Here is a 20,456-nt window from a genome sequence, read left to right as displayed (position 1 = left end):
TTGTGCAAGATCTCACAGCAGACAAGAGGCAGAGCTGGGATTAGAACCCAGGTCCTTCTGACTTCCAGGCCTGTGCTCTATCCACTAGGCCAAGCAGCTCTTTACTCCTGCCTTCTCTCAAAATGCACCCCCTCCACCTGCACATCTGACCCTATCCCTTCACACTTTATCAAAACACTTGCCAGGGAATGTGCTGGTTAATGTCATATTGTAGTCTCCCGAGTGCTTAATATTGTGCTCTGCACACAGTAAGCACTCAATAAATTTTATTGAATGAACTTGCCCCCTCCTTTCTTCCGTCCTTAACTGCCATCTTCAGCTGTTCACTCTCCAGTGTCTTTTTCCCCCACTGCTTTCAAACATGCCCATGTCTCCCCTATCCTAAAAAAGCCCCTCCCTTAACCCCACATCTCCCTCCAGTTATTGCTCCATCTCCCTCCTTCCATTCCTCTCCACACTCCTTGAGTGAGTTGTCTACACCCGCTGTCTCAAGTTCCTCTTCTCTAATTCTGTCCTTGACACCCTGCAATCTGGCTTCCATCCCCTTTACTCCTCTGAATCCGTCCTCTCAGAGGTTACAAATGATCTCCTCCTTGCCAAATCCAATAGCCTGTACTCCATCCAAATCTTCCTCAACCTCTCAGCTGTCTTTGACACTGTTGACCATCATCCCCTTCTCCTGGAAACATCATCCAACCTCAGCTTCCCTGACACTGTCCTCTCCTGGTTCTCTTCTTATCTCTCTGATTGCTCAGTCTCTTTTGCAGGCTCCTTCTCTGCCTCTGGCCCTCCTCTATGCAGATTATTCCCAAATCCATATCTTCAGCCCTGATCTCTCCCTCTCTGCAGCTTTGCATCTCCTCCTTCCTTCAAGACATCTCTACTCGGATGTCCTGTCATTACCTTAAACTTAACATGTCAAAAACAGAAATCCTTATCTTCCTTCCCAAGCCCTTCTCTTGACTTTCCCCAACACTGTAGACAGCACCACTATTCTTCCTGTTTCACAAGCTTGTAAGCTTGGCATCATCCTTGACTCCTCTTTCTCATTCTACCCACATATTCATTGTATCACTAAATCCTATCAGATCAACCTTCACAACATTGCTAAAATCTGCCCTTTCCTCTCCATCCAAACTGCTATCACATTGATCCAAGCACTTATTTTACCCCTCCTTGATTACTGTATCAGCCTCCTTGCTGACCTCCCTGCCTCCTGTCTCTCCCCACTCAAGTCCATCCTTCACTCGGCTGCCTCGATCATTTTTCTTCAAATGTGTTGAGTCTATTTTTCCCCATTCCTCCTGAACCTCCAGTGGTTGCTCATCCACCTCCGCATCAATCAGTAACTCCTTACCATTGACTTTAAAGCACTCAATCATCTTGCCCCCTCCTACCTCAACTTTCTGCTCTCCTACTACACCCCAGCCCACACACTTTGTTCCTATAATGCCAACCTACTGTACCTCAACCTACCTCGCTGCGGACGTCTCACCCACTTCCTGCTTCTGGCCTGGAATGCCCACCCACTTCATATCTGGCAGATGATTACTCCCTTTCCCTTCAAGGCAATATTGAAGGCACATCTCCTCCAATTGGCCTTCCTTGATTAAGCCCTCTTTTCCTTTTCTTCAACTCCCTTCTGTGTTGCCCTGATTTTCTCCCTATATTCATCTTTCTGCCAAGTCCCACTGCACTTATATATTTATATATATATATATATATATATATATATATATATATATATATAATATGTGTGTATAAATAAATTATGGAGGTATATTATATACGTATACATATATAATATACCTCCATAATTTATTTATATTTATGTCTGTCTCCCCCTCTAGACTGTAAGCTCGTTGTGGTCAGGGAATGTCTGTTATTGTTATATTGTACTCTCCCAAATGCTTAGTACAGTGATCTCTACACAGTAGGTGCTCAATAAATACAACTGATTCTGAATACTGAAGAGGGGCCACTTGTGGTTTTAATGTGAGCTCCTGTGAGCTTCTGTCTGTACAGCTCCCTCCAAAGAATATTTGTATCTCTCAACCTCATCCATCTTCACCCACATTTTTCTAATGCAAGCAGTCAAGACCGTGATTCCCATTTTACAGAAATGGAAACCAGGGCCATGAGGAACTTGTCCACAGTCACACAGTGGGTCTGTGGAATATCTGGGTACGAAATACCCATCTTCCAGGGTAACATCTAAGCCAGGAGATTATGCAGTGGTTAGAGAAGCAGCTGGAAAGCCAGGAGTTCTAAATTCTCTTCTCAGCTCCCTTGCTGGCGCACCGAATGACAATGATCCTTCAGAGTTCTATTAGCAGTGGTTTCTGGCATTTTACTTTTCCACCCCAGACAAATCATTCAGCGTTATAGATAGCCAAAGCAGGGCACAGCCCAATTTCATGGACAGAAGTATTCTGGAGCAGTCCTGGATTCCTACCACTCTGGACTTTCCAGACTGAATCCTGTCTGACAGTGAAAGGGATTTGGGGAGAGGGAGTTGGGGATAGGGAATGCCAAGTTAATTGGCTTCTATGTTTTTATTCCTCAAGGAAAGACCTGCTTTATCATAACCGACTTAGCCAAGATTCTGAGGAATTTGCTGTCATCCCAGATTGCTTTGTTTTTATTCCTATTGGCTATTGTACAAAGATGCACAGAATTCTCCACTTACTCCATCTGGTTCTGTTCAAATGGTGTGTGTTAGATCCCTTTCCCAGTCTCTTCTAAAGCCAGTGCTTTGTTCTTGTAAAGGGGTTTAAGTGAATGGATTGAATATGCATATATGTGTGTGTGTGTGATCTTTTCCTGCAGACAGTGGTTACACCTCTCATCTCATGTCATCCATCTTGACCCACACCCTTCCAATGAAAGCAGCCATCTCCATTTTACAAAACAAACATAGGCATCTGGCTTCCTGGAAATGGTGACATCATTTTTTCTAGATGAATATTCCATGACAATATGGTCAGTCAAAATAAAAGTCTAAGATGCCCTGTTTGACCATTTCCCCACCACCATCAGAGTAAAGCAGGGATGTTTAGTGAGTCCAGGATTTTTCAACAAGTCTAAGCCAACATACTTGAGGATGCGATGTGAAAGCTGAAGGCTGTGGTTAGGATCCACATTCAATCCAGTGGGAAAACTGTTCAGCTCCCAGGCTCAGTATCATCAAAATTCTTTCAGACAGTCCTTTAGGAGTTGCTGAATTGCTGATGGATAGCTCCGAAGGGATATATAAAAAGATATGCAGATGAATATAAACTGCTTCACAGAGTGAGTGTGTAGCTATTGACTGAAAAAAACCTGAAAAAGGGAAGACTAAGCATTAGTCTGGACTAGGGAAGCCCTACCCATAATAATATATTTCATTGGTAAGACAGAGCATAATGCTGTTACTGGGTTACTAAATTCCATTACCTAAACTTTACTCTTTTCAAGGGTAAATGGCTAGACAGGTAGAATACAGGATAAAAAAAGAGCCAGCATATCTACAGGGTGATTGAGAGAGTTTGGGAAGTGGGCATCAAACTCTATTGCAAGTTAAATGTCTGTTAAGCTGTAGTGTGGTACCCAGTCATCTATATGGCTATGAGATCTGAGCCTACTACAGAAGACACAACTAGCTACTTGAGCAGTTTCACCAGAGTCACTTATGAACCATATTCAATATCAAAAGGCAATACTGAGTTACCAATAATGAAGTTCTGAAACACAGTGAGCTCACCATTCATTAATTCAATTGTGAGCAGTGCTCACTGCAACACAGGTTTGTTGGGCAGGACATGGGAAGAGAATGAATGGCAGCAGGGTATCGAAGCAGGTGGTGTTTGGTGTACAAAAAGTTATTTAATTATGACTAGTGAAGCCAAATCTCATACAATGACAGTTCAATAGGCTATTCAATAAATCAGTAGTATTTTTGAGCACCCCCATGTGCTGTACCATAACCAATTCAACAAAGATTCTGAGGAATTTGCTGTCATACAAAATTGCATTAGCATTATTTTCATTCTTATTGGTTACTGTACAGAGATGCACAGAATGCTCTACTTACTCTCACATTCAACTTGGCATTCTTTTAATTTTCACATTCAGGTCACTGTTAAATCCCACCGTTTCTCCCTACATATTGTCTGCACCTGCCCAATCCTCTTTCCTCAAAGTTCTACCACCTTTGTCAAGGCTTTTGTCATTCATGGCTAGACTATTATATCAGGCTACTCACAGAGCTCCCTGCTTTCAGCCTCTCCCCACTCCAGTCCGTACTGCAGCTGCTGCATAGCTAATCTCCTTGAAAGTCACATAACTCACATGTCCCCTCTCCTCAACAACCTCCACTGGCTTCAAGCAAAAACTCCTCATGATTGGCTTCAAGGCACTCCAACACCTCTCCCCATCTACAAATCAGCACTGTTTGCCTGTTTCACTCCCTTCCTCCAAATGTCACCTTCTAACTGTCCCTTTCTCTCAATTTTCCTCCCCTTCCCTCCTTTCCTCCCCCACCTAAACTGTTAGACTTTAGCTCTTCCCACCTTTGAAACCCTAATAAAATCCCACCTCTTGGAACAAACCTTCTCCACATCCTGAGTCATATCAAACCATCAAATACCTCTAGAACTTAAATATATTTTTATATATACTCTTCCTCTGCATTTATGTGCATATGTACAATTTGTTGTACAATCAATTTAGCCCAATAACACTATTTGTAAATATTTTGCTTAGTGTTTAAGCTCCTTGAGAGAAGGGAACACATTTTGCTGTTCCTTTCCAAGAGCTGACTACAGTGTTTGTACCCAGTGTGTGCCAGTAAATATCTTCAGTATTACTTCTATTGCTATTTGTACTACTTCTGCTATTAGTTTGGGAGGTTACTGAGAGTCATGAAACATTTTTCTAGTCAAGTTGGGCATAAGTAAACCTGGTTTGAACAGGATATATGTGAAAAGAAAGAATGAGCCCTTCTCCCTCTGCTGTTCTAGAAGGTGCTAAATTAAAAGATGCTGTAAAAGTGTTGTGCTCTAAGTTCATTAAATGCCAGTGCAACATCATTGTTTACTTTTCTCTCCAAAGAACAGATTGGAAATTGTAAGACTGCCTCATCTTTTTAAAGCCATAGTAATGAGGTTGATCTTTCACCATAGGCCACTGGCCTTTTCCAGTGGTCTGTGCATTCCAATTTTATTACCTTCGATCCTCAGGAACTGAGAGAACCTCCCCAAAGCTGAAGGATCTGGATACTCCCTCGACTCTGGACTTAAAACTGGGGGATTTCTTGGACGATTGTAGCCATTGTAGAAAGAATTGCTCTTTTGGCCAATGAGGACCAACACCACTACATGTTTGTTGGAATTTTAATGGAATTGCCTTCCATTTAGTTAATTTAGGGTGCAGTTGCCTGTTTGTGCCCTCAAAATGCACAGCAAGTTACTCTGCAAACCCACAATTGGTTAATTGGAGCTGTACAGGGGATATATTTATTTGAATGGACAACATAACACCTGCAACTGATTGTGGGCAAACACATACCGTGCCTGAAAGGAAACCCCCGCCCCCTCAACTTTCCCTTAGGAAATTGAACTTACTGTTCATTCCCAGATAAGACACTCAAAGAAAAAAAACTTCTCTTACGATTCATCGGTTATTCACCTTTTGGTCTTTCTGTTATGTAACACAGACTTCCCTCATTCTTTTTGTGGCTGCATTATATGAAAACAAAATCCCCTATCTTCTAGTGACCTAGTCTTAATATACTTGGCTAGAGTTAACACTTTGAAGAAAACTATCTGGCTCAAGACAGTGCATGTTTTTTTTTTTTTTCAACACTGCTTTGTTTATCAGGTGACTTGCTTGTGTTTCTGTTTGGCACATTTAACAACTGAATAGATTTTAGAAGATACAGTTGTAAGACTGTAATATATTCCTCACAAGCTGCATTTGTGCATGTTATATATTCCCATATTGTTTTTGCTAATCATTTTGGAAAGATTTTAAACATTTGAACTATTTTTTCTGCCTTAAAGAAAATATCTGGAGAAAGTTAAGAAACCCAAAAGCTATTAAAATGGATTTTTCCCTCCACTCCATGGCTCTATGATCAGCTATTTTAAGGGAAAGGTATATTTTATTGTGCTCTCACCCTTTCTTCCTTCTCATCTGCCAAGTGCACTCTTTGAATATGCATTTTGGTTCTTTTTCACATATAGATGTCAGCTGACTCTGGCCTATTGCAAACAATTACCAGTGATAAGATCTTAATACTTAAAAGTCAATTTTATACGTATGGTGTGTTCAGTGTAGGTGTGTGTACTTCTTGATAAGGTAATCTTATTAGGATAATATAATAGTAATGATAATAATGGTATTAAGTGCTTAACTATGTGCCAGGCACTGTACTAAGCGCTGGGATAAGAACCTGTGCCCTTCTATTTGTTTCCTCTTTTTCCCATTTCACCTATGGCTTAACTGCATTGTGCTTGTCTCAGTCCAGTGTTTCCATTCCTTTGAACCCTTTTTCCTCTTGTCAAGGAGATTAAAGAGATTTACCACATAACGTAGGTTTTTAACAGATGCATTATTAGGACTACTTTTAAATTCATTCCAAATATATCCATAAATATGAAAACAAGGAATCCTAAGATATTTTAGAGGCTTTCTGTAAAAATGAAGTGTATTTCAATGTAGAAATATGATTTTATGTAGTTGCAGGAAAGATTTATATGTAATTCTGTCCTTGAGAAGTTGCTTAGAGTTTAGCTTTCATTTCCAAGGCTTGTCCTTGTCATACATCACTTTTTCAGCAGCCACGCTCTGGGTCTTTTGCTATCAGATCTGATAAATATTTTATAGCATGATTGGCTTTATTTTAATAGCACTGACATTTCTCTCCTTTTCTTTTTATTTGTGATATGATCCTTGGGAGTGCAGTATCATTTCTTTCCAAGGTATCCTGTCCTCCCCACTCCCCTAACCCTGTCACCTTGTCCCATCTTACATTTCCTTACATCCCCTTTTCCCTAAGAAATATTTATATTGTTGGAGATTGGTGGAGCTTATAACAGTAAGTGCTTATTAAACATGATTGAATTGAATGAATAACAGCAAGCTTAGAAAAGTTATTCCAACATCCTGCAAACCAGACAAAGCTAGAATAAAGAAATAGGTTATCTATTAACCGGATTACGTTGCATAAAAATATATATCCAGAATAATCTAGATTGTATCTCCAAATGGTCCCCAGATACCCACAGAATTGTACAACCTCTAATTTTTCTGTGCAGTGTTAGCCATTGGGATTAGTCTTTATTTGGGGGAACTGATGTACTTGATAAATCTGAAGCTCTTCTTGGATTAGGAAGTGTAGATTGAGTGGTACTTAAAATTGAAATCCTGAGACAAGTGAATAATTTCAGATATATCAACAAATTTAGACCATCTTTCCTAGAATCAAGAGATTTAGGACCTACACATATTTGGGTAGCTGGAATGAAAATCAATGTTCAGAAGAAAGAATTTTCTCAAGCTGAAGCTCTTTTTAAGTGCTTCTTATATATGTTTTAAGTGTGTATGTAGCATTTTCTCGATTAATTTGATATAGCAGTGGGCTGTTTGGAGACCACTGAAGCAGACCAGCCTGACATGAAGAAATCCAAAGAGAGATTGCTCTGTTGTATCGTGCTCTCCCGGGTGCTCGGTGCAGTGCTCTGCACACAGTAAGCACTCAATAAATCCAACTGATTGATTGGCATGACCAAGAGCAACCAAGATCAATGTTGAACTAGTTTAAAAGCGTTTTCAAATGACAGGGTTAGAAACAGGGGTGGAGAGAACCAGCCATGGGGAAGTGAGGAAGCCATGTTCTTTGATACTCTCTGATCGCTCCTTTCTGAATCTTCTCCATTCATTCAATCATATTTGAGTGCTTACTTTGTGCAGAGCACTATGCTAAGCACTTGGGGGAGTACAATATAACAATAAACAAACACATTCCCTGCCCACAATGAGCTGACTGTCTCTGTAGCCTCAGGGAGGGGTGAAATGGATAACTGGTCAGAAGCTTATGATGCACTGTTGGAGTTTGACAGCTAACCAGTATCTGTACTACCTAGTTATAATTTAGTAAATAGGTTGATTTAGTGTGGTTTAGTGAATAGAGCATGACCCTGGGAGTCAAAAGGACCTGGGTTCTAATCCTGGTTCAGCCACATGTCTGCTGTATGACCTTTGACAAGTCAATTAACTTCTCTGTGCCTCAGTTACCTCATCTGTAAAAAATGGGGATTAAGATTGTGAGCCCAATGCAGGGATCTGAGCGGGTGGTTTTTGAATGGCTCCCTGCTTGTGTCTTTCTTCTGTTTTTCTTTGCATTTTATGGAAGGCTGTCAAGCTCATATGTGAACCAGAATTTACAAGGGAGTTGATCAAACTATGGATTCTTGGCTTGAGGATATCCCTTCCCAGAATCTTTCATCAGTTTCAAAATACAAAGATGCGTTGTTGGGTAGGGACTGTCTCTATATGTTGCCGACTTGTACTTCCCAAGTGCTTAGTACAGTGCTCTGCACACAGTAAGCGCTCAATAAATATGATTGAATGAACTGAATGAATATTCCATTTCCACGCATCTTCCTGAATTTCAAAATCCTGTTAGAAACTGGGTTGTGCTTAAAGGAGATGGAAATATTCAATTCTCTGTTATTTTATGCTGGGCCTATCCCATTGCTGGACTTCTTCCTCATCAGATTTCTACACTTCTTCCCAGTTATTCAGCCTACAGGATTTTCTTTGCTAGGCCTTCTGTGGTACGTCTTAGGACCAGTAACATCTTTGACAGCTACTTAATTGCTGCATGCATTTGTTCTGTTCCTTGGCAATTATATTTCAGATTCCTGTCAATGTACCTGCTAGCCTCAAGGCTGTATTTATATTAACTATCAATAAAAACTGATAACATCTACACAGATGGCAATACACAAAATCATATGTTTCTGCAAGCCAGAGTTGTCTAGAAGATGGAAGCAAAGAAAGTTTAATTTTCTCTCTTTAAATATTCACATGAAAGATTCTTTTCAAATAACAGGAGTTTGTCTCTATAATTATTGCAAATGCAGCCTTAATGTAACAAGATTTAATTTATTTGAGCCTTCGCTGAAGCATAGATAATTATCAAGGGAATGTTCGACTTGTGGGCAAAAAAGCCCACACATATGGGGTCTAAATCACTTTTCTAGTCAGATTAAATTGACCTCAAATTCAGTTTCCAGGATATTATAGTCTAAAGGTTTGAGCATGGTTCAGTGTAATGAAAAAGGGAAACCAATTTCTTTATCAGTAAAATGAAATATTGGAGCAACAGAAGGGTTCTCATTTTTAGGGACTCATGATAAAAACAAGATTGTATACTTTTTATATATTCCACTTCATTAAGGTGACCCAGACTGCAAGAACATCCACTGCGATTTCCCCAGCAATCCAACACCCTAAATGAAGATCCTAAAAAATTTCCCATAACAGCAATCCATTTTTGAAATTTATCCTTACCCACAATTCCCTTAATGGGCAGAATGGAATTTTATTTGTTCCACTTCACTTTAAACTAGCTGAGACCCTCAAAGTGATTTGAAATTGGGACCATATCGAGCTAAATCAAATTATGCGCAACAAAGTAAGTTTTAACGACTCTCTCCCACCTCACTCCAAATCTGCTCTTCTGTTGTCTCTCACTCTTTCTCCAACCTCTATCATCCCAATCTCCCATATCACCTCTATTCCACATTTCTACCCTTAGACTCATACCATTCACCTCCCATATTACATTCTTCCCACATACCCCTCCCACTTTAACTACCTACTTACCCCACTTAACCTGATATAAAATTTCCCCTCTCAATAACTGTATTTCTTTTGTTAGAAACTCCATTCCTTCACATACGCCAGTTTTTGTGAAAGATACTCCTTCCCTCCTCCCTCCAGATGCATACACATGCACATTTACATGCACTTGTGCCAACTCCAATGTAGGTGGGGGATAGAGTTGCCTCCACTCTCCCAACCCCCTGCTAAGGTGGCCACCTCCAGGAAAAATAAAATGGTGACTGTTAGGCACCAGCATTTTGGTTTTCAGGGGCCAAAAGATGTCTGGAATAAGTGCCGAGGTACTTCTACGGTTGGAAAATAAGACCTAGGCATGCCCTCATCATCATCAATGTTATTATTGAGTGTCTACCCTGGGCAAAACTATGCACTTGGAAACGTACTTGTTCTTCCTCCTACTTAGATTGTGAGCCTCATGTGGGAGAGGAATTATGTCCAAATTGATTAGCTTGTGTCTACCCTAGCACTTAGTACAATACTTGGAGCACAGTAAATGCTCAATGATTATTCTAATTATTATTATTATTATTCTACAGTAAAAGACATGTAATCGTCCCCTGAACAGCTTGCTATCTGAGAGACAAAAGCAGACACAATGGCAACCAAAAAAAGAATAAGAATACCTATACAGTGAGAAGTAGGAAGTTATATGAGTAAATGAAATTGATTTACAAAAACATGAAAGTTATATGACTAGGGAGGTGAGAATTAGGGAATGCCTCCTAGATGAGGTGGCTTTTTTAGTAGGCTTTGAGGGTGGAGAAAATGCCATTTTGGGGTAAAGGTGTGAACAATGGGCCAAAAATGGGAGAGTTGAGAGCAAAGTAGAGGGGTAAAGAGAACTGATCTGTAAGTTGGAGAATGCTTTTGGAGAGCCTTAGAGCCAGTGGTCAGGCATTTTTGCCTCATGTGAAGAGAAAAGAATAGGAAGTTGTTGAGGAGGTGAATGATCTGGGTAGTTGCATATTACATTGAATAGGGGAGACGATGAAGTCAGGGAGACCAGTGAGGAGTCTGGTGTAGTAATTCAGCAGGGAAAAAATGATTGCTTTGGCCTGGATGTTGATCTTAAGTGTGGAGAGGGAAGGGCGGATCCAGGAAATATTGTGGTGGAAGAACCAGTAGGATTTAGATGTGGGAGGCAAAATACAGAAAGGACTCAAAATTGACCCTAGGATGGCAAACTTCTGGGACATGGAGAATAGTGATTTTGTCTCTTGTCAACTGGGAACAGCTCTGACTGCTCAGCACATGTTCTGATGCTCTGATTATAGCCAGCTGAACTCTAGCGGGCACTGAAGTATCAAATCATTCACTTCTGGTCTTCCCCATGCAGGAAGTAATTGAAACAACAATATGACAGCAATTTTATCCTAGATTTTTTAATATAGCTGAATAAATAGATAAATTCTCTGCTGATTTTTTTTCTTTTGTGTTTACAGTAGAATTTGACATCATATATTGCAAAATGCGAGGGTTTGGAAAAAACACTAGTGGGCCCTTGTAGAATTATATTCGTTGTGTCCTTCAGAAATATAGAATAACCTTGTTAATCCTAGACTGTTGATTCTGAACTCAAGGTATCAGATATGACAGACTTTGACTTAACCAGGATTGAATCATCCAATATTTTAAGTAAAGAACAGTAAGATAGCTAGTTAGCAGGGAAGTAAAGGATGTTTCTGATTAGGTGATATGTTGATGAAACCAATATTGTCTTAACAATGTTTACTGTATGATTCACTCCCAGATCTTGTAGCTGCATTTTAAGAACTTTAAGGGTAAGATCTACATAGTCTCTATTCCCTGAACTTCACTGTGCCACATTCTCATCTCTCCTGCTGCCGATCTTTTGCTTGCACCCTACCCCTTGCTTGAAACTCCCTTTTCCTTCAAATTCAACAGACTGATGCTCTCTCTATCTTCAAAGCCCTTCTGAAATTTCATCTCCAGAAGACTTTTCCCAATTAATCCCTACTCTTCCCAAGTATTATCCCCCTCAACTGCCACTTCAGCACTTCTTTGACAGTAAACCCTTGTATATTCGCAGCCCCATAAAGCACCCTTGTACTTCTCCAAATGCTTAGTACCATGCTCTACACACAGTAAGCATTCCACAAACACCATTGATTGAGTGATTTATACTCACCAAGCAATCAGTCATGAAGCTGGGAATCAAATGCAGGTCTACAAGGCCATATCCTTACTTTGGCAATGTCTATCTACTGTTGCCCCAAGTTTGAATACTGGACACAGTTCTATTATACTCCTCTGTAAGTAGCAGATCAGATTCATATTGCAGTCTTAGTGATCTGAAATGGGTAGTCAGGAAGCAAGAAGGCTAGAAGACATGCTTGAGAAGCAGCGTGGCTTTGTGGAAGGAGCTTGGGCTTGGGAGGCAGAGGTCGTTGGTTCTAATCCTGACTCCGCCACTTATCAGCTCTGTGACTTTGGGCAAGTCACTTAAATTCCCTGTGCCTCAGTCACCTCATCTGTAAAATGGGGATTAAGACTGTGAGCCCTACTTGGGACAATCTGGTTACCTACCAGTATCTACCCCAGCACTTAGAACAGTCCTTGGCACACATTCAGTGCTTAAGAAATGCCACTATTATTATTATTTAAATTAACCGTGGGCCATGTTGTCAATTGGATCCATCAAGAGACATCCATGGGGGTGTGCTCTTGCAGAGGAAGAATCATAAATCCTCTTGGGTGTATGTGTTTAATCTGCTCTTCCTCCATTTAGGGTTGAACTTCAACCAGTGGTAATCGGTCAATCAATCAAGAGTATTTATTGAGCACTTATGGTATGCAGAGCAGTATACAATGGGCTTGAGAGAGTACAATACAACAGAGTTGGTAGATGCATTCTCTGTCCACAAGGAGCTAATAGTCTAGAGGCAAGTTTCCATATATTTAATGGTTAGACAAATTGATAGGGATAGTCTTTTCCCTTTAAATATGCCAACAAAATTCAGAAAACATTAGGAACTAAGTCCCAAATCTTTATTCCTGAAATCACAGTGCTGCTGGATACAGACCGACAATTGTAGAAAGACTGTCACACTTAGCATTGCCATACAAACAGGTGAAATGAAAATATAAATATTTGCCAATAAATTTACTTCACAAACCAATAATATTAAGTGTTACAAATGGCTCGTAATTATCACTAAAGCCATTTATTATTTATCTACATTCAAATTAGAATGAATGAAAGGGATGTCATTTACTCACTTAAATGCAAGAAATGAAAATTAGCCATCTATTCTCTCTCTCTGATTAATCTGGGTCTATGTGTGGTATTTAGCAAAAACTCTGCTTGTCCCAAGTTTAAGTGGTTATAATTTCTGTAATCCTTAGTTCACTCTGTGCCTGGTTAATCCCTTAATAAGGAACTGGAAGAGCAGTTTATTCATTCATTCATTCAATCGTATTTATTGAGCGCTTACTGTGTTCCGAGCCCTGTACTAAGCGCTTGGGAAGTACAAGTTGGCAACATATAGAGATGGTCCCTACCCAACATTGGGCTCACAATTCAAATTAATCACAAAACTGGAAATCAAATGCAAGTCTACAAGGCCACATCTAAACTGGGAATAATGTCTACCCCACTGTTGACTGGAATTTGAAATCTGTATGCTTTATGTATTAGTTACCCTTTTACTATGTGCCAGTTACTGCACTAAGTGCCAGGTTAGAAACAAACAAATCAGGCAGGACACAGTCCATGTCCCACAGCCTTAAACCCCATGTTATAAATGAGGAAACTGGAGCATGGAGGAGTTCAGTAACTTTTCCAAATTTATAAAGCAGACATGTGGTGGAGTCAGGATTAGAACCCAGGTCCGTCTTCTGACTCCTAGGCCCCATGCTCTTTCCACTAAACCACACTACTCCCCAATTCTATTGTTGTTCCTCTAAAAAGTGAAACAGATTCATGTTACGGGCCTACTGAACTGGTCAGGGGTAAGGGGCAGAAGACCATGAAGGTTAGAATAAATTTTTTAAAGAGTCAATGAAGCAGCAGTTTCAACTGATTCAACTTATTTGAAAACTGCTGGAAGACATCAGTGGCAGACAGCCTACATGGCATTTGGAAATCAGAATTAGAGAGGCTTTCTTAGATCAGAGGATTGGGAATACTGTGATAAAGGCAGAATCAAAACAGTGTCAGGCACTGCAAATATCAGAATCCGTATGAATGCTATTTATTGAGAGCCAGTTACATGCAGAGAGCACTGTGCTATGTGCTTGGGGAGCATACACGATAAGTAAAGAATGTGATCCCTATCCTTGAGGAGTTTTGAATATAACAGAGAATACAAGCAGACATACATAGATGAATGTAGAATAGTAAAGGGAACATGAGAACAGATATCATGGATAACAAGTGGGTAAATCAGAGCAATAACAAATTATTTTAAGTACATAATCAATGAAGTACCTAAGGTACTAGGTAGCAGTGAGGATTGAGGAGGGATTAAATGGGGAATTTAAAGGCTTTGAAAGAAGGAAAACCCTAATTTGAAGCTGAGGGCTAAGGGTGCTACAGGTGTAAGGAAGGAGTAAGTATCAAGTCAGAAATGTATTAAGATGAAACACTGGCTCAGTATACCAAGGGGCAGCAGGGTGATTATCATCCTTACCACTGTAAATATCAGCTATTGTATGACTGCTGTGTACACAGCCCTAAATTTGGCACCTGAGAAAAATGCTTAGGACATATGAAACATTTTATCTTCCCTTGAGGAACTGACATGGTGATCCTTGAAGCAGAAGGTCAGGAGCTTTGCCTGGAGAAGAAACGGAGAGCCACAGGAGAAGCTTGAGCTGGGGAGTGATAGGATCAAATAGGCTTTTTACAAAAGGACATCTGTTCTAAGTCCAAACCCAAAGGTGATTAGATGTTGTACCAGGACAGAGACCTATAAATATGGTGAGGAAAGGGCAAATCTGCAAAATATTAAAGATGAGCTGCCAGCCAAAAGCAGATTGAATATGAGAGGCAAATGGAAGAGGGGAGCCAAAGATGACTGTATTGTAAATTCCCTAGGATGAGAATTGGTACTAAATCCCACCTCCTGACCTCCAGTCCCATGCTCTTTATACTTCACTAGACTGTCTTTCCCATAAAACATCTTTTGTATCTTCCTGTTCATCTGGTTTAGTATGCTACAGAGTAGATAGTTAAGAAATGGTACTGCAAATAATATCCTCTAAATGGTATTTAAGTGCTTACTAGGTGCCAGGCACTATACTAAGTGATGGGGTAGATAACAAGCTAGTCAGGTTGGACATAGTCCATGTCCCACATGGGGCCCACAGTATTCATCCCCATTTTGTGGATGACGTAACTGAGGCACTTTGATCTAGGTATATCTAGGAAGAATGCAAATATAGAAGATTACTAGGGATACACCCGTGGGCTCAAACCAGTTTCTATCCACTACCAGTTTGTTTGGGAGGGACATATTTTTTTCTAATACATTCCATCTGGGGCATGAATCTATGTGGGGCATACCCCAGCTAGGGGTGCCAAAGTAAATTTAGAAGGACCATGGTGTTCAGACAAGATTCATCTATAAGGAGTTGTGTCCCATGACTCTACAAGCCTGCTCCTGGCATCAACTTATCCTTCTCATTGAGAGATAACATTTTGTGTCTTTTAGCCTCCCTAAGGTTCTGAATGGCCTCAGCGGTCTTTAGAGTCCACATAAATTGGTAGAGGGTGAAGAGGAACAGTGTAGAGGTGCCAACACACTTGGTTAGGAGTTGTTAATTAGCATGCCTTTGGGACCAATCAGTAATCCCACCCCAAGATCCAATCACTTGGGAAAATTAACCCCACCCACACCAGCCCAGCCTAAGGGTTGTGATTGTCAAATGGTGACTCAATGTATTTAATTAAAAAAGGTGCATAATAATACTAATAATAATGGTATTTGTTAAGCGCTTACTATGTGCTAAGCAATGTTCTAAGCACTGGGATAGATGCAAGGTAATCAGGTTTGCCCACGTGGGGCTCAGTCTTCAACCCCATTTTCCAGATGAGGTAACTGAGGCACAGAGAAGTGAAGTGACTTGCCCAAGGTCACACAGCTGACAGTTGGTGGAGTCAGGATTAGAACCCACATCCTCTGACTCTCAAACCCGGGCTCTTTCCACTAAACCATGCTGCTCCTTCATTGTGGAGTTATTTTGGATCTCCCTTGGTGACTTGACTGGAGATGTGTACTTTGTTTTTTATCATTATATGATTCTTATTGTATTTATTAAGCACTTACTATGTGCCAAGCACTGTACCAAGTGCTGACATAGATACAAGATAATCAGGTTAGTCAAAATCCCTGTCCTACCTGGGGCTCACAGTCTAAGTAGGAAGGAAGATATTGAATCCCCATTTTAGAGATGAGGAAACTGAGGTGCAGAGAAGTTGACTAGCCCAGTCACGCAGTAGGCAAGTGGCATGGCGAGAATAAGAACCCAGGTAAATGTTTTAAAAATATGTTTTAAAAGCATATTAACATATAATACATTTTAAGCAACTTAACCAGTGTTCATTTGGACTTCTCTTGACATATACTGAATATGTACATTGAAGTTTAGTTGAAAGATGGACTATAAATTTTTTACCTGTTATTTCACTTGATGAATGTGAGGCTAGAAAACAATTCAACTTTTTATACTCCATTAAAATCACATGCTGACAAATCTTCTGAAGTCAGTTCAGTGCTACCATTTTACAAGTCAGTGGAAGTGTTATTTCAAAATATTCCATCAAGTGGGTGTAATTTTTTTTAAAACCAGATTGCTCTCATTTTTATTTTTAACCATTGGTTAGATGTACAAGTTTCCCCACTTGCCTGAGGAAAATTGAGTTTCTTTTGGAAAAGCTATCATTTCAGGATCACATTTCATATTCCGATTATGTCCTGGAAAATCTTTGAACTGCCGGACTGCCTTTTTTAATGCTGCGTTTGTGTGGATGGTTGCACAAAAGGCAGAGACTGCTCTAATTCTGGAAATCACCTTTGGTGCTTTCGAGGCTTTAAAAATAAGGACAGAGGAAAAAGCTAATTGAACTAAATTGTAATGCTTCGACTCATCTGTTTAGGCAGTGAGTTCGCTTAAATATATTTTAATCAGTTTCCAGCTATGGGACATTTTTATAGGACTCAAAAGTGAATGAAGTCATTGTTGATGAATAAAATCCCTTGGAATTTTCACAGGATAACTAGTGTACTTATATCTTGGATGCAGATTAATTTAAATGACTTTTGCACCAATGATAAAATCAAAATGCACTTTCAAGCCCAAGCAAGAAAGGACTCCATTTCCCGGGGACCACTTAAGAAAAACCTATTTTTTGTGTCCATTAAGAAAGTTCTTGAATTTGTAAATTTTTCCACCAGTGATTATATACATTATTATTGTTCTGTCTGGGTGTTAAGTATTTTCCCTGTAGAATGAGGACTCTCTTGTGCCTAACATAAGAGCAACAGATCCAGGAATTTTAGGTGAATTATTGATGTTGTTTAAATAGTTTTAAGTTTATGAACTCTCTAATTATTCCCTTTTTTTACTTTGCCTTCAGAAAGATTATTGTTTGCAGTGTAAAGGTGGGGAATAGAATGAATGTTTCTGGAATTTTGCAGTCCGCAAACTGGGCATACTAAGTGTACCTCAGTAGAGCTCCTTGATGTACTCCAGACTAGATGGCGGAGTCCAAATCTCCCCTTGCCTATAGTTACTCCCTGACATTGCTACCTACAATGAGCACATAGCCATACTTTGTTTTGGAAGGTGACATTTTTTGTCTGAGACTGTATTTCAGTATGTCTTTGACAGCCTCCTTTTAAAAATAGCGGCCGTACACTAAATGTTTCCCTAGTCATCTGAAACTCCTTTCAGCCTACCTATTGTACTCCTAAGGAGCAAATTTTTGTCCTGGAAAAATTGACCACAATGTCCATATGATTGTGGGATATATCAATTTATCTGCTCACTGAGAAGCAGTGTGGAAAGAACATGGGCTGGGGGTAGACAACCTGGGTTCTAATCTTAGTTCCATCACTTGCTTGCTGTGTGACCTTGGGCAAGTCACTTAACTTCTCTGTGCCTCAATTACCTCACCTGCAAAATGGGGATCAAGACAGTGAGCCCTCTATGGGATAGGGACTGTGCCCAACCTGATTATCTGTATCTACCCCGCACTTAGTATGGAGTCTGGCACATAGAAAGTGCTAACTAAATACCATAAAAATTGTGAATGAACAAAGGTGATTGAGTGCTTTAACAATAAGTACTTGGATAGAGAGTTTGGATGGCAGTTTGGATAGAGAGGAAATGGATTTTAGTGATGTTCTGAGGGTGGAACTGACAGTATTTGGTGACAGATTGAATATGTGGGTTGAATGAGAGAGATGAGTAGAGCATAACACCAAGTTTACAGTTCTCGTGAGACAGGAAGGATGGTGGTGCTGTCTAAATGACAGGAAAGTCATGGGGAGGACAGGATTTGGAGGATGATAAGGAGTTCTGTTTTGGACATGTTAAGTTTGATGTTATTTGATATCATCTGACATCACGTTTGGGTCCTTCTCATCCATGAACTAGTGGAGTCTTCATTTACTCCTTCCCTGAACACCTGATTTCTTTCTCAGCCTTCTGAATGGTTGGAATTGGGATGAGAAATTGAACATCAGACAGATCTAAGGATTGCAAGAGGATCATGGATTGAATATGTGAATTCCACAACTTCCATTCCCAGAACCCCAAGAAAGTTTGTCTTTTTGCTTTTGTGTTTTGTTTATTCTGATTCCCCAAAGTGTTTCTGGTTTAGAGACACTGGAGGCTCATGCAGCTTTTCTAAAACTGTGGTTTTCTTCTAGCTGTAGCGCCAGATTGAAAAATAACAAATCTTGAAGGAGTCAGACTTATTCTGGGTTGGAAATTGCAGACAGTGGTGGCATGTGAATTATTGTACTATCAGGGACCGTTATGTAACTGTTCCAGAGTGATCTTCGCTGCTTCAAAGATACAAGGGGAGAAGTAGGCCTTGTAGTTATTGGAGTGCAACTTTTGCATGTTGCTATTCAGCCCCTTAAAATGGTCTGAGCTAGTTTCCAAGTTTCTGACTTCTCTGTGTGTTAAATCAAACCAGCATTTTAAATGAGATTCCCCTCACTGATATTCCTATTAGCTTCTGCATTTAGTGACAGAGGGCTTATCTTTGACTTTTCCCTGATTTGTGGCTGTTGGGCCCAATTTTGGTGTGTAACCTGTGTCATCTTTTGTGTCTTTCAGATCCAGCGATCGTTAATGGTGTTTATTGGTCAGAATCCTTAAATAAAGTTTTTGTTGATAACTTTGACCGTGATCCCTCTCTCATATGGCAGTATTTTGGGAGTGCAAAAGGATTTTTCAGACAATATCCAGGTAAGTATCGTGTATCACTTCTAACACAAACAGGAATGAGGGCAAGACAGAGGTATGCATACTCAGGAATGTGGTCTTCCTCTCCATGGGAGAAGGAGATAAGCAATTTGAGATGTAAGGAAATATGGGGCAAAAAGTATGGGTTCAGTTCCAGGAAGTTGGATTTCTAAAATTGAGCCTGTCTTGGTTTTTCTCTGCCCTCACATTGCCAGTCCAGAGGGCAGAGGAGCACGTTGTTCTTTCACTAAGAATTCAAAATCAGTTGGTATTCTTTCTGCCTGAGGTGCTGCTGATTCCAGCGAACACCTATCAAAAAACACCCAAAATGGTTCACTACAGAATTTGGCTCCTAAGTCTGGAGGAAAACAAATGGAGTCTTTGAGGCTTTCCTGTCCTTGGCCTTTCAATTATTTGCCAATAGGATTGAATTTTTCCTATGCCTCTGCTTTTTCATTAAAAATGAAAGTTTTAATTTTGCTTATAAGTTGTGAAAGTCTGACTTGAGGATCTATTTGTGTTAACATTGCAGCTGCAGACATTAACTACAGGAACCTGAAAAGAGCCCCTCTAATTTTGGAGGAAATAAATGGCACTCTTTTGTTAATGTCTTTAATAAGGAAAGCTATAGTTCTGGCACCTCCATGTTAAATAAAATATATTTTTTATCTGCAGACAGTTTCCTTATTGATGTTCTTTATGTCTGCTGCATTTACTGGCAGGGAGCTTATCACTCTTCAAACTTTCCCGTTTATGTAGACTTATTTTCTGCTTACACCAAATGAGTTCTGTCCTTCAGGACACACACAGCACATCCTTGAGCTCACATAGGCTTAAACAATAAACAGTCAGTTAGAGTTAATTTTACAATAAGCATTGGGCCATTAAAGGTCTTGGGTCACAGGAATATAGTTTGTTTAGATGAAAGCGCGTGAAAGATAATTAGATGCAGATGTGCCAAACTTGCCTCAAGATATTTGAATATCCCATCTAGGGAACTGGGGTAGAGGTTGTATAGATGGGAATGAGAAAGCGCATCTATCAGATCTGCTCTGTCCAGTGCATAGGTCTTCTCTTCTTCATCTTGAAGGATTTCCTATAGATTCGTGGACAGTAACAAGGGA

The 20,456-nt window shown here is 40.0% G+C and overlaps 1 protein-coding gene across 1 annotated transcript in view; it reads left to right on the top strand.

Annotated features, from left to right (window-relative positions):
* CACNA2D3 (calcium voltage-gated channel auxiliary subunit alpha2delta 3) overlaps positions 1-20,456 on the top strand; it is a 1,043,639-nt gene that overhangs the window by 449,396 nt on the left and 573,787 nt on the right. The window contains exon 6 of the mRNA XM_038772667.1: positions 19,204-19,335. Within this exon, the coding sequence (XP_038628595.1) occupies positions 19,204-19,335 (132 nt within the window). The remainder of the gene's footprint in view (positions 1-19,203; positions 19,336-20,456) is intronic.

This window comes from Tachyglossus aculeatus, chromosome X1 (assembly GCF_015852505.1).
Source record: "Tachyglossus aculeatus isolate mTacAcu1 chromosome X1, mTacAcu1.pri, whole genome shotgun sequence".
In the NCBI taxonomy this organism is placed as follows: domain Eukaryota; kingdom Metazoa; phylum Chordata; class Mammalia; order Monotremata; family Tachyglossidae; genus Tachyglossus; species Tachyglossus aculeatus.
The sequence above is the reverse complement of the archived record's forward strand: the minus strand, read 5'-3'. Positions and strand labels throughout refer to the sequence as shown.